This window comes from Salarias fasciatus, assembly GCF_902148845.1.
Source record: "Salarias fasciatus chromosome 23 unlocalized genomic scaffold, fSalaFa1.1 super_scaffold_20, whole genome shotgun sequence".
In the NCBI taxonomy this organism is placed as follows: Eukaryota; Metazoa; Chordata; class Actinopteri; order Blenniiformes; family Blenniidae; genus Salarias; species Salarias fasciatus.
In genome coordinates this window covers 17,402,363-17,413,692 of record NW_021941230.1, presented here as the reverse complement: position 1 = coordinate 17,413,692, position 11,330 = coordinate 17,402,363, and the positions used below count along the sequence as shown (strand labels likewise).

At 50.0% G+C, this 11,330-nt stretch overlaps 1 protein-coding gene across 1 annotated transcript in view; it reads right to left on the bottom strand.

Annotated features, from left to right (window-relative positions):
• Positions 1-11,330, bottom strand: part of LOC115383908 (basic proline-rich protein-like) — a gene marked incomplete at its 5' end in the record, with an annotated part of 236,315 nt that overhangs the window by 8,668 nt on the left and 216,317 nt on the right. The window contains 2 exon segments of the mRNA XM_030086110.1: positions 9,546-9,810; positions 9,812-9,980. Coding sequence (XP_029941970.1) covers positions 9,546-9,810; positions 9,812-9,980 — 434 coding nt within the window.

Here is an 11,330-nt window from a genome sequence, read left to right as displayed (position 1 = left end):
CTCGTCTTCGTTAAATTCCCACCCAGCTGCCGGTACCTGAACGCACCGCGGGCCGACGGCGCGGCGCTCAGGTGTGAATCCGCCCGGCGCCGGGGGAACAAAACACAGATGCATATTTCATGGCAGAGGAACCTCAAAGCCAAACCTAGATATTAGTCACTTTAGTAATTAAAAATGCATATTGCTCTGCGCCGTCTCGCGCTCTGCATTATTGAAGACGGATTTCTTTTTCTCCTCTCTTCTCAAACTTACACGGGCTCAAAAGGATTTTTAATGCAAAACACTCGGCGCTGCGCCGGCTCCCGCGGGCCAATCGGCAGACGAGCGGCAGACGAGCGAACACGGCGAGTTTGCATTGGCAGCGGCGCCGGCACAGGTGCGGTCCGCGCTCCACCCGTGGCTTTTTACGGCTTTATCCCGACTTAGCGCGGGATTACAGGAGAATAGAAGAGGGGAGAAGAGTGGCTTCACCACGAAGATTAGCCGAAAACTGTATATTTATGAAACATAAACAAACACCAGATGATGAACTTTAGAGAAAAGGAGGAAATATAAACCATCCTGACGCTGAAACTCTGGAAATCCGACTGAGACGAGGAACGACACGGCTCGGCTCTCAGGTGCGGGTTTTAAAAAAGCGGCAGTGGAAGAAGTTTCTGTTATTTCAGGACAGAACAGGCTGATCAGACACGTTGAGGGATGTTTGAACGCTTAAAAAAAATCAAAAAAAAGGCAGAAAATAGTGCGATGAAAGGAAGCATTGAGAGGAAAAAGCAGAGCTGGGTTCAGTCTCTGAACATGTGACGGCTCTTCCCTCCCAGATGTTCCACATGTTCGCGCTCACAGGTGACGAGTCGCAGCGCCGCTTTCAAAAGAACGCCGCATGAAAAACCTGAAAAGCCGGGCGTGAATAATCCACTTACAGGCTGCGCCGTGCGCGCGGGCGGCGGCGGGTTCGAGCGCGGCCGATCTGACTTTCCTCCGCGGCGGCGAGGAAATCACAGCCCGCTAATTCCTTCAAAAGACCTCCACTCCCAATCAAAGTCAGCCCGGCAGCACCGGCGCTGCGCCCCAATCCACTCCCTGCACCGGGAGCAGGCGATAAACACGTGCACGCCCGCGTAGGCGCGCGCGCACGCACAGGCACACACCTACAGAAACACTCCACACACACACACACACACACACACACACACACACACACACACACACACACACACACACACACACACACACACACACACACACAAACACTCCAGCTACAGCAGAAGTGGAACAAGGTCAACCGCGCAGCAGCGTTAGAAGTGAAATAGTAGCTTAGCGCGTGCACGTACGTGCACTGCACATATAAACGGCGGAGTTTGCTGCGTGCACGCGCTGCAGCGGCGGATCCCGCGGCAGACCTTCCACGCGCTCGTCTCCACATAAAGTTTGCGCTGCCTAATCTATTACCCTCTAAATGGGGTTTTAATTGAATTGGCGTCAAAACGACAAACAATGACGCCTCTGTTGCAATTAATAAAATCACAGCGCAGAATCTATGAGGCTTGATATGAACCTCCATTCAGATCAACTTCATTAATGTAAATGCGAGCCATTCAAAGAGGCTCCCAATTTTTCAATCACACCCCCCCCCCCCCCCTCCCTCCCCCCCCCCCCGGAGTTTTGAAAAGGAGGCCCGACAACAGCAACAGAGAGGAGATCAGATGTGTTGGTTTCTGTTCAGACCGGGATGAAAAGAGGAGGATGACACCTTTTATTCAGCGGCGCCGAGACAGTTGGCGAGTTAGCGTGAGATAATGGAGACACAAACTATAAATACGGCGCAGAGATCTCTCTCAGAAAACAAGTTACAACTCTCACCCGGGATGGAGATTTCCATAAAGTGACACATGACTGGTGGGTGAATTTTAATAAACGTGTGATTTGGGAAAGCAGCCGTCGCCGCTAATGCTGAGAAATAACCATCAGCGCTCGTCTTACAAATCGCTGCCACACTGTTTCCTCTCCCCGTGTGTGTTTTAAATGAGAGCCCTTCTGCTACCAGTGGCTGAGTAAATACAATGAGGTGATTAAAAGGGGGGAATGCTTTGAGCGCGGCGCTAATTAAACGGGTATGCTAATGCTGTCATACTTAGCAGATGGAAGAAGAATCACTTAAGTGTAATGCACATGTTATGGTATTTTCAACATGACATGGAGGCCCTCGTGGGAGCGCGCTCTGCCGGCACGTCGGGCTTCACACACACACACACACACACACGAGCACACACACACACCTTCTGCAACACTATCCAGCCTACAAACTTGTGAGTTTGTGACTGTAGTCACCCGAATGCAAACACTTCCACACACACACACACACACACACTCACTTCCACACACACACACAGCACAGATTTAAATCAAACCTGTCACTTCAGAGGGCTGTCGGTTATTTTGAAGAGAGAGAGAGCGAGAGAGAGAGAGAGAGAGAGAGAGTCACAGTTTTTTCCAGATCAGAAAAATGTGCGCTGCCACGACGCTTTCTGACGTATTCCAAAACACGTCTGTGCACCAGAGCTGCTGCGCAAAAAACACGTGACGCCATTGGCTCGCCGACGCTCCAGTGGGCGGGGCTTGCTGTCCGCTGAATGTCAATCAGAACGGAGACGCTTTTTCTTTCTTTTTTCTTTTTTTTTTTTGTGGCGGCTCTGACGGCGGTCTGATTTACAGGACTTGGAGCTGCAGACGTCGGCCGACGCCGAGGCGGTCCGAGCGGTCACCAGATGATAGGAGAGGGTCCCGGGCGGGGGGAGAGGGTCCCGGGCGGGGGGAGAGGGTCCCGGGCGGGGGGAGAGGGTCCAGGATAGTCAGAGAGGTTCCAGAACGACGGGAGACGGTCCTTCTGTTTTCCTTCAGTCAGGCTGGAGAACATTCAATGTTCCTTTGACTGAGCTTCACTGGAGAGAAGCGAAGCTTCACCGAGGAGTGAAACCCAAACACTCCTCCATCTCGAACATTCATCTCGAACATTTCCCACTTGGTTCCAAAGACACTGGAGTCTGGACTCCGGGTGAAAACAGGAAGCTGGAACAGTCGGCGAAACACCGGGAGGCGCGTCTTCTTCCTGAAAGTTTATGGCAGCAGCTCCGCTCACTGAAGACGGAGGACAATGAGAGTCACTCGCCTCACGACGAACTGCAGAAGCAGAGCGCGCACGCACGCACACACACACACACACACACACACACACGCACACACACACGTGCACACACACAGAGTTCACATTTATAGGAAGCTGTCAGATAAAATGTAAAGATGCTCATTTCAGTCGTCTGATGGTTTTATTATAAGCAGACGCCTTTGTTGTAATTTGTGTTTTGCATGAAAGTGATGGACATCTGACAGAATGACACACACACACACACACATATGCACACGCACACACACGTGGCTGTGAAGACAGCCAGAACAAAGCTAACAGGCTAAAAGAAAAGTTTGAACATCTCCAAAGGCTCGGGCAGAGCCGGGGGTCCATCAGTCCACTTTCAGGGTAAATTCAAAACGCCTTCATTATCGCCGTCCCCCCGCCCAGAGACCGGTCCGGCTGGCCGTCCGCGCTATCTGCATGTTTCTCTAATTATGGCCGGTGTTTATTCCCTGGAAGACCCACGTCCAACTGAGATGGCAGGTTGTGTAATCAAAAGTCTTTCTCTCGGGGCTCCCAAAATGGAGCCGCCTGCAAATGAAGATGGAATATTTCGGAACTTCATCTGGGGAGACGCCATTAGCCTCAAAGTCTTCAGACACATTTGTTTACTCCTGGAGCTTCAGAGCGGCCGCCGGAGACGGACAAAAGGTGCGCCGGGCTCAGAAGTGCCGGCCGGCTCCTTCATGTCCGTGAGAGCCGAGACAATGCAACAAATTACCCGCCGGCCCAAAACGGCGGCTGGACGGACCGCACGGGCGCGCCGCGCGACTCCGGGAATCAAACTTCACGGCTAAATTACCGGCCGCCTTTGAGGACGGGCCCCGATGTAAATGTGCCGCTTCTCTTTGTGAGAATATCCGTCTCCAAATGAAACACCTTGTGAGGCGAACCGCCGCCGAAACGACAGGATTTCACCCTTTCATCTCCGCCGCATTGTGCAGAACGTGTGCAGTTTAGAGGAGAATCTAAACTTTCGCCACACAGAGAAACATTCGCAGAAATGACGGATTCGCCTCTTATTTCAACGCTGATCTGCAGGACGACGCAGATGAAGGCGCAGCTTTCTCTAAATTAATCAAACACGTCACTGAATGAAGCACTTTGAGGTTCATTCAGGGGAAAAAAAACTGAATTTCAAAATGTTGCTGCGAAGCAGAAAAGCGGTACGGTTTTAGAACAGAAAGAGAAGATGAGCTTAACGCTAAAATAAAACACTCCCGGCAGGAAAAATGAGCGTGAAGTTTCCTCTCGAAGCAACACAAAAGAAATCATTAAACGAAGTGAGACGAGGAAAGATTGAGGAAAGAAGGGAAAAGCGCTAAATGAATATTTGCTCTCTGCTCCGGTGACCTTGTTGTCTGTGGAGGTTCAGGACGCCGTTTGCTCAACATGGCTGGAGGTTTACTCTCCATTAACGACGACTCCGAGTAAACAGGAAGAGAACGGAGAGGAAACAAAGGTTCCTGAGGAGCAGCAGCTCCTGCTGCAGGAACGCTGCCAATCGGCTGCTTTGAAATCTTCTCCTGAAGAAGAAAAGCAGGTTTTCGCTGTTTGTTTGTTGAACCTGCTTTTAAAAGCGAGACTCGTCCGTCGGTCACCTGGAGGTCAGAGAACCAGCGGCTGTTTACAGACTGGAGAAACTGACCCAAACCGAGAACCTCATTCCACCGAACGACGACCCGGAGGCCCGAGGGACGCCTGAGGGACGCCCGAGGGACGCCTGAGGGACGCCTGAGGGACGCCTGAGGGACGCCCGTCTCCTCCAGAATAGAACCAGGGATAATTAGACAGCATCCAATTAACACAACCAATTCAGAGACAGGCGCCAACAGAACGCCACGAGAACGCCAACAGAACACTGTCACCGTCACAACACCATGACCAACAGAACACTGCTAGAACACTACGACACCGTCAGAACACCAATTTATCACCATGACACCAGCACAACATCGTCAGAACACCGTCACCATGACAACACCAAGAGAACACCGTGAGAACACCAACAGAACACCACCCAGACACATGCAGCCGCACCAACCAGCTGATCAGCTGATCTTCAGCTGATCAGCTGTTCAGTCGGCGTGGCGTTCAGGGACCCTGGTGAGCGTGGGTCACAGCAGTTCAGTCAGGGCGAGGAGAAAAGCCTCTTTCAGGATTCAGGGAGGAGACGCGAGCTTGGCCGCCGTGGAGCCGGACATCGTGAACACCGTGGAACCGGGAAGTTCTCCCTGGAAAAGGAGTTTGTTCTGAAGCTGTGAGAGCCGGGAGGTATTCTCCCCGTAGCGCGGCGCTCGTGGGCGGAATGGCGGCGGGGGAGGCGAGGCGGCGGAGCTGTTTTGTGGAGACGACGGGTCAAACTGACGTTTTCAAAGCCACTGATGAGATCAGGCGGCGGCTGACAGTCTGAGGGAGGATCTTTTCTTCCAAACTGTCACCGCGGAGTCGTCTCCCACGTGAAGCCGGAGGAGAGACGAGGCGGCGGGGAGGTGGAGGTGGTGCTGGGGGGGGGGGGGGTGGAGGGGTGGAAGGGGGGGGGGGGGGGGGCCGCGGGGCTTTTGTTTTCCTGATAATTCGCTCGTTGTGAGAACAACCTGGAACAGAAGCGGCGGCGCCGGCGAGGTGTCGGGATCAAACGGTAAGAACAAGGTGAGGGAACTCCGCTCGCCGCCGGGTTCCCCTGAAGAACAAACGCCTGGGGCAAAAAAAAAAAAAAAAAAAAAAAAAAGAGCCCTCACAAATGGAAGGGGCGATAAAACGGCTGCCAGGCACATTAAAAAAATGTCACGTTTTCCAAGCATTTGCTGGGGAAAGTTAACCAAATAGGAGCGCGGCGTAATGTTCCTTTAAGCTGTCACTTAAACTTATACCTATCATCAGTCTGGCCGGGGCCGGCGCCGGGCTACTGATGATCCCATGAGCAGCGCACCCTTGATTAACTGCGCCTCATCCAAGCGTTGCTTTCTCTATTTCTGTCAGGCCTAATGGCATTAGATCAGTAATTATAAGATTATTCACAGTTCACGCAGGCCTCACTGTTAACTTTTGAGATATGAGACCATTATCTTCCTCTAATCTCTTTTTCTCTGAATTACAGCACAGATTCATATCGTCCTTTTGACGGCTCGTATGTCGTGCCCGTCCTCAAACTGGCGTTCTGCGAGCCGGCGCCGGTTCCCGATCGCAGGAGGACTCGGCTTTCGCTTTCAGGACTGGCTTCCATAGAGGTCTTCTCTGATCGGGACTCCAGTGGCTGCTGGTGCAACATGGTTCCAGCTGGCCTCAGTCTGGTCTGTGGGGGACTAAACTGGCCTGACTCTGGTCTAGTGTTGATTAAAAGTGCTTTAAGTTGATCTTTTGTGGTCTGTGCTGGACTGACGGTTTAAACCCTTCACTCGGCTGGACTCTAACTGAAGCTGGTGGAACTGAGTCTAATCCTGGTTTGGTCTGATCAGCTGATCCACTAACAAAGTTCTCAACAGACCAGAACCCAAAACACACCGTGGCTGAAAGACGTGCAAACAGAAATCAGGAGGAACTCGGGCAGAATTCAGGGCAAAATATGGCAGAATACAGGCGAAACTCAGGAGGAATTCACATAAAATTCATGAGGAATCAAGGAAAAATTGGGGTGGAATTCAGGGGGAATTATGGCAGGATTTAGGCAGCGTTATGGTGGAACTCAGGCAAAATTAAGGGGGAATTCAGCGGGATTTCAGTTGAAATTCAGTCAGAATTCAGGGATAGGTAAATTCAGGTGAAATTGAGGTAAAATTCAAGCAGAATTCAGGTGGAATTCAGGTTGAATTAAGGTAGATTTCAGGTGGAGTTCAAGTGGAATTCACATAAAACTCATAAGGAATTCAGGAAAAAATGTGGTGGAATTAAGGGGAATGATGGCAGAATTCAGGTGAAATTCAGGTAGATTTCAGGTGTGATTCAGGTGTAATTCAGGTAGATATTTCAGGTGGAATTCAGGTAAATTTCAGGTGCAATTCAGACAGAATTCAGGTAGACTTCAGGTGAAATTTAGGGTGAATTCAGGTAGATATTTCAGGCGGACTTCAGGTGGAAATCAGGTGGAATTCAGGTGGACATAAGGTAGATTTCAGGTAGAATTCAGGTAGATTTCAGGTGGAATTCAGGTGAATTTCAGGTGAAATTCAGGTAGATTTCAGGTGAAACTCAGGGTGAATTCAGGTAGATATTTCAGGTAGAATTCAGGTGGAAATCAGCAGATCTCAGGTGTTTCGCACAAGCTTTCCAAAAGACCAAACAGTGGTTGGTTAGCGTTCCTCAGATACCAAACTGTGACCAATAAGAGTGTGATTATCAGCGTTACCATGGCAACAAAGCTGGCTGAAGGAGCTTCAGACATTTCCATATTCAGATATTTTCCGGGGCTGAGGAGGAATCCGAGTGGAGGAGCTGAACGCCACCGCTGAAGAGCCAAAGCGGCTTTCCGAGGTGGAGGTCACCTCCTCCCAGCCGCCACCTCCTCAGAGGGGAGGCTCCCGGTAATTAAAGCCGGCAGAGGAGCGCCGCGGCGGGAAGCTGCTCCTCGCTCCTCAGGGAGGAGGAGGAGGAGGAGGAGGAGGAGCAGAGGATGAAGGTGGAAGCTGAAGGTTAGCGGCAGCTGGGAGGAGAGGTGGAGCTTCTGTAGGACGTCCGGCGACACACACACACACACACACACACACACACACACACACACACACACACAGCAGTAGATACCCATACATCTATAAAGCGGTTGGCAGAAGTGAGGACTGGATCGCTCAGCATCAGAACTGAGACTACACCTTTAATGAAACCTGGTGAACGTGGACACACTGAGCTGAAGACTCGTCTGGTTTGGGTTGATTTTATTCATTTTTTTTAACTGGACACACAAACTGATGACTTTCTGACTTTCTTTTGGTTGTTACGTGGCAGTACGCCTCCCGTCAGTCGTTCTGATCACTTGTTCTCAGATGTTATCTAAAAAAATATAAATATATATATTTATATAAATGAAACAAAAAAAAAAGCTCGATATTCACTGAATAAAAACTGAAAAAAAGCTTTTTCAACACATTTTAAATTAGTTGTCTCTAAACTGAAGATGTATTCATCTATTATTGGGGTCTTAATTCCATTTGGCTTCTACGGTAATTCAGTTCACATATAACAGCATCTATTATTTTCATTAAATACAGTTCATACGGGGGATTATTTGTCAGCACAACTGTCAGCAATAAAAAAAAAACCCACTTATTTTTGTTCTTATTCCTTTATTTTCTACTTTTTCCCCCCCATTCACTTAGCCAGTGCATTTTTACTTTTAATATTTTCTTCAATACTTCTGCCTCATATTAGTCATTAACTAGTATTAACTCAGGTTTAAATCAAAATTTAGATATTTTTCTCATGAATTTAGTTTATCAACCAAATATGTCACTTTGCTATGATAAAAATCATAATCAAAATAACAATAATAATAATAATAATAATAATAATGATAATAATAAAAATAATAATAATAAATAATAATAATAATAATAATGATAGATAATAATAACTGTATTTTCTGTGTCAGAACCAGCTTTAAGTATCTGAATAGTTTCTCCTGTCAGTGATACTGGAGTAAAACGAGGATAAAGAGGTCCTGACTGTCCTCAGACTCTCAGCGATCAGCCGAACGGCGTGAGGACGGCGGGTCGGAGGGCGGTACGTCACGACCTGCAGACGGCGCGTTCAAACGCCCGCCGGGCCGCCGGAGCTCCGGGCGGAGTGTTTACGAGCGCGGCGGCGGCGGGCGGCCGCGTGGGGTGAAAGACGAGTGAAGGTAAATGTTTAACAGCTCAATCAGCGGCGAACACGTGCGGGACGACAGCGCCGGTTTGTCTGAGAGGCTGCGCTTAATTAGCCCGTGCTTTATTGTTAATGAACTTCATGCAGTTGTTTGCTTGTATAATCAAGGCGAAGGAGCAGAACTGCTAGCTAAGGTGCCAAAAATAAGCTGACAAAGGCATCGCCGCCCCCCCCTCCCTCCATTACCCCCCCTCCCCCTCCCCCGCTCTCAAATGGAAAAGCCAACTGCCTGCTTCATAAAACTCGCTTAGCAAGACACTGAGACAAAATGGACTGTAAAGTTCGTTAGATGGAAATATTAAAAAAGAATTAAGCTAATGGAGATAAAATTAAAAGAAATGAGGCAACAAACACCGCGCACCAAAAACGGCACGGCCGTGACAGCTCCGATTCCTAATGACTGACTGCGTTTGGAGAGCAGCAAAAATTAAATGGCAGCAAGCGCTCACATTTCTTTGAGGAGTAATGATCCAAGAACGACACTCACTCCTGGTGGTGCTGGGAGGAGGAGGAGGAGGAGGAGGAGGAGGAGGTGGAGGTGGAGGAGGAGGAGGTGGAGGAGGAGGAGGAGGAGGAGGGAGAGGTGGAGGAGGGAGAGGAGGAGGAGGAGGAGGAGGAGGTGGAGGAGGAGGAGGAGGTGGAGGAGGAGGAGGAGGAGGAGGAGGAGGAGGGAGAGGAGGAGGAGGAGGAGGAGGAGGAGGTGGAGGAGGAGGAGGAGGTGGAGGAGGAGGAGGAGGAGGAGGAGGAGGAGGGAGAGGAGGAGGAGGAGGGAGGAGGAGGAGGAGGTGGGAGAGGAGGTGGAGGAGGAGGAGGAGGAGGGAGAGGTGGAGGAGGAGGGAGAGGAGGAGGAGGAGGAGGAGGAGGAGGAGGTGGGAGAGGAGGTGGAGGAGGAGGAGGAGGAGGGAGAGGTGGAGGAGGTAGAGGAGGAGGAGGGAGAGGTGGAGGAGGAGGACAGAAAGCAGTGTGTCCTGCACCGAGGTTGAGGTGTGATAACACCAGCTGATAACGAGCGCCGTTCACAGCGTCGGCGGCCGACGGAGAGGAGAGGAGGAGAAACACACGACAGCACGTTACACTGGCTCTGAGCGGTCCTCAATCTGAGGTTCAAGTCCCCAGGAGGGTCGCCCACCGCCTGCAGCTGCGCCCACACCCAGGAGTCCTCCTGCCGGCGGGTTCAGGTCGGAGGAAGCTGCACAGCGTGAAGCGACAGCCCTGCAGCCTGGAATCGAACCGGGCTCCCCCTGCAGTGAGGCCTTCAGTGAAGAAGAGAGGACCGTTCAGGTGTTACAGGCGGCTCGGTGTTAACACTACACTCTGCTTTACGACGCTCAGGATCGTCTCCGCGACAACGCCTCACGCGACAACGCAGCAGTGTTGCATGTTTGATTCAGAGACGTTTCACACGGCAACGCTTTGACAACGACGCCCGTTTCCACGGAGATGGCAGAAACACTGAACAGGACGTGGTTGAGTTTTATGCAGTACCATCTACCATTTTTAAAATGTTCCACGAAGGGCTGTCCAAGTTAATCGCATTAATCGTGATTAATTAATTCACTGATGACTAAAGATTAATTATTTAATCGTGTTTCACCACATCATGTTGCTCTTTTTCTGTTTGAAAACTGTATTTTCAACAGAAGCATTGTGTTAAGTTGGTCCACAGGGCCTTTTATTTTGAAAGAACATCCAACCAGGTGAAAAGGGAAATCCTGTCCGTTCGATTCCCGCTGGAGACGCTCCGGTGAGACACCGGTCGCTGCAGGAAGCTCAAACTTCACACTTTAAATCCACTTCTGAACCGACGGACTGACCAGTGCTTTACGCTATCAACTGAAATCTGCCTTCAAAAACAAAACAACACCGTTTAAATAACGCAATTCAAAGAGGGATTAATTGTGATTAACTATGGAAATGATGCGATTAATCGCGATCAAAAAAATTAATCTTTTACAGTCCGAATTCAACATAAACTAAACCAAAAGCAGGACTAAAGATGAGCGTTTTCTCTTCAGAATCATCTGGACAGGAGGACGTTTGATCAGGAACCGCAGCAAGAACCAGATCAGGAACCGGATCAGGAACCGGATCAGGAACTGGAGCTGTCACCGAGCGGGAAGAGGAGGATTCCTCTCCTCCTCTCCTCCTCTGCTCATCCTTCTGCTCCTCTTCCCCAGTCTCTATTAAAACAGGCCAAATTTATCACCAAAGTTTGAGAAACCGGATTTCTGCAGTACAGCAGAGGATTAGGCCACTCCTGCTTTAGGATCAAATTGCAATAATT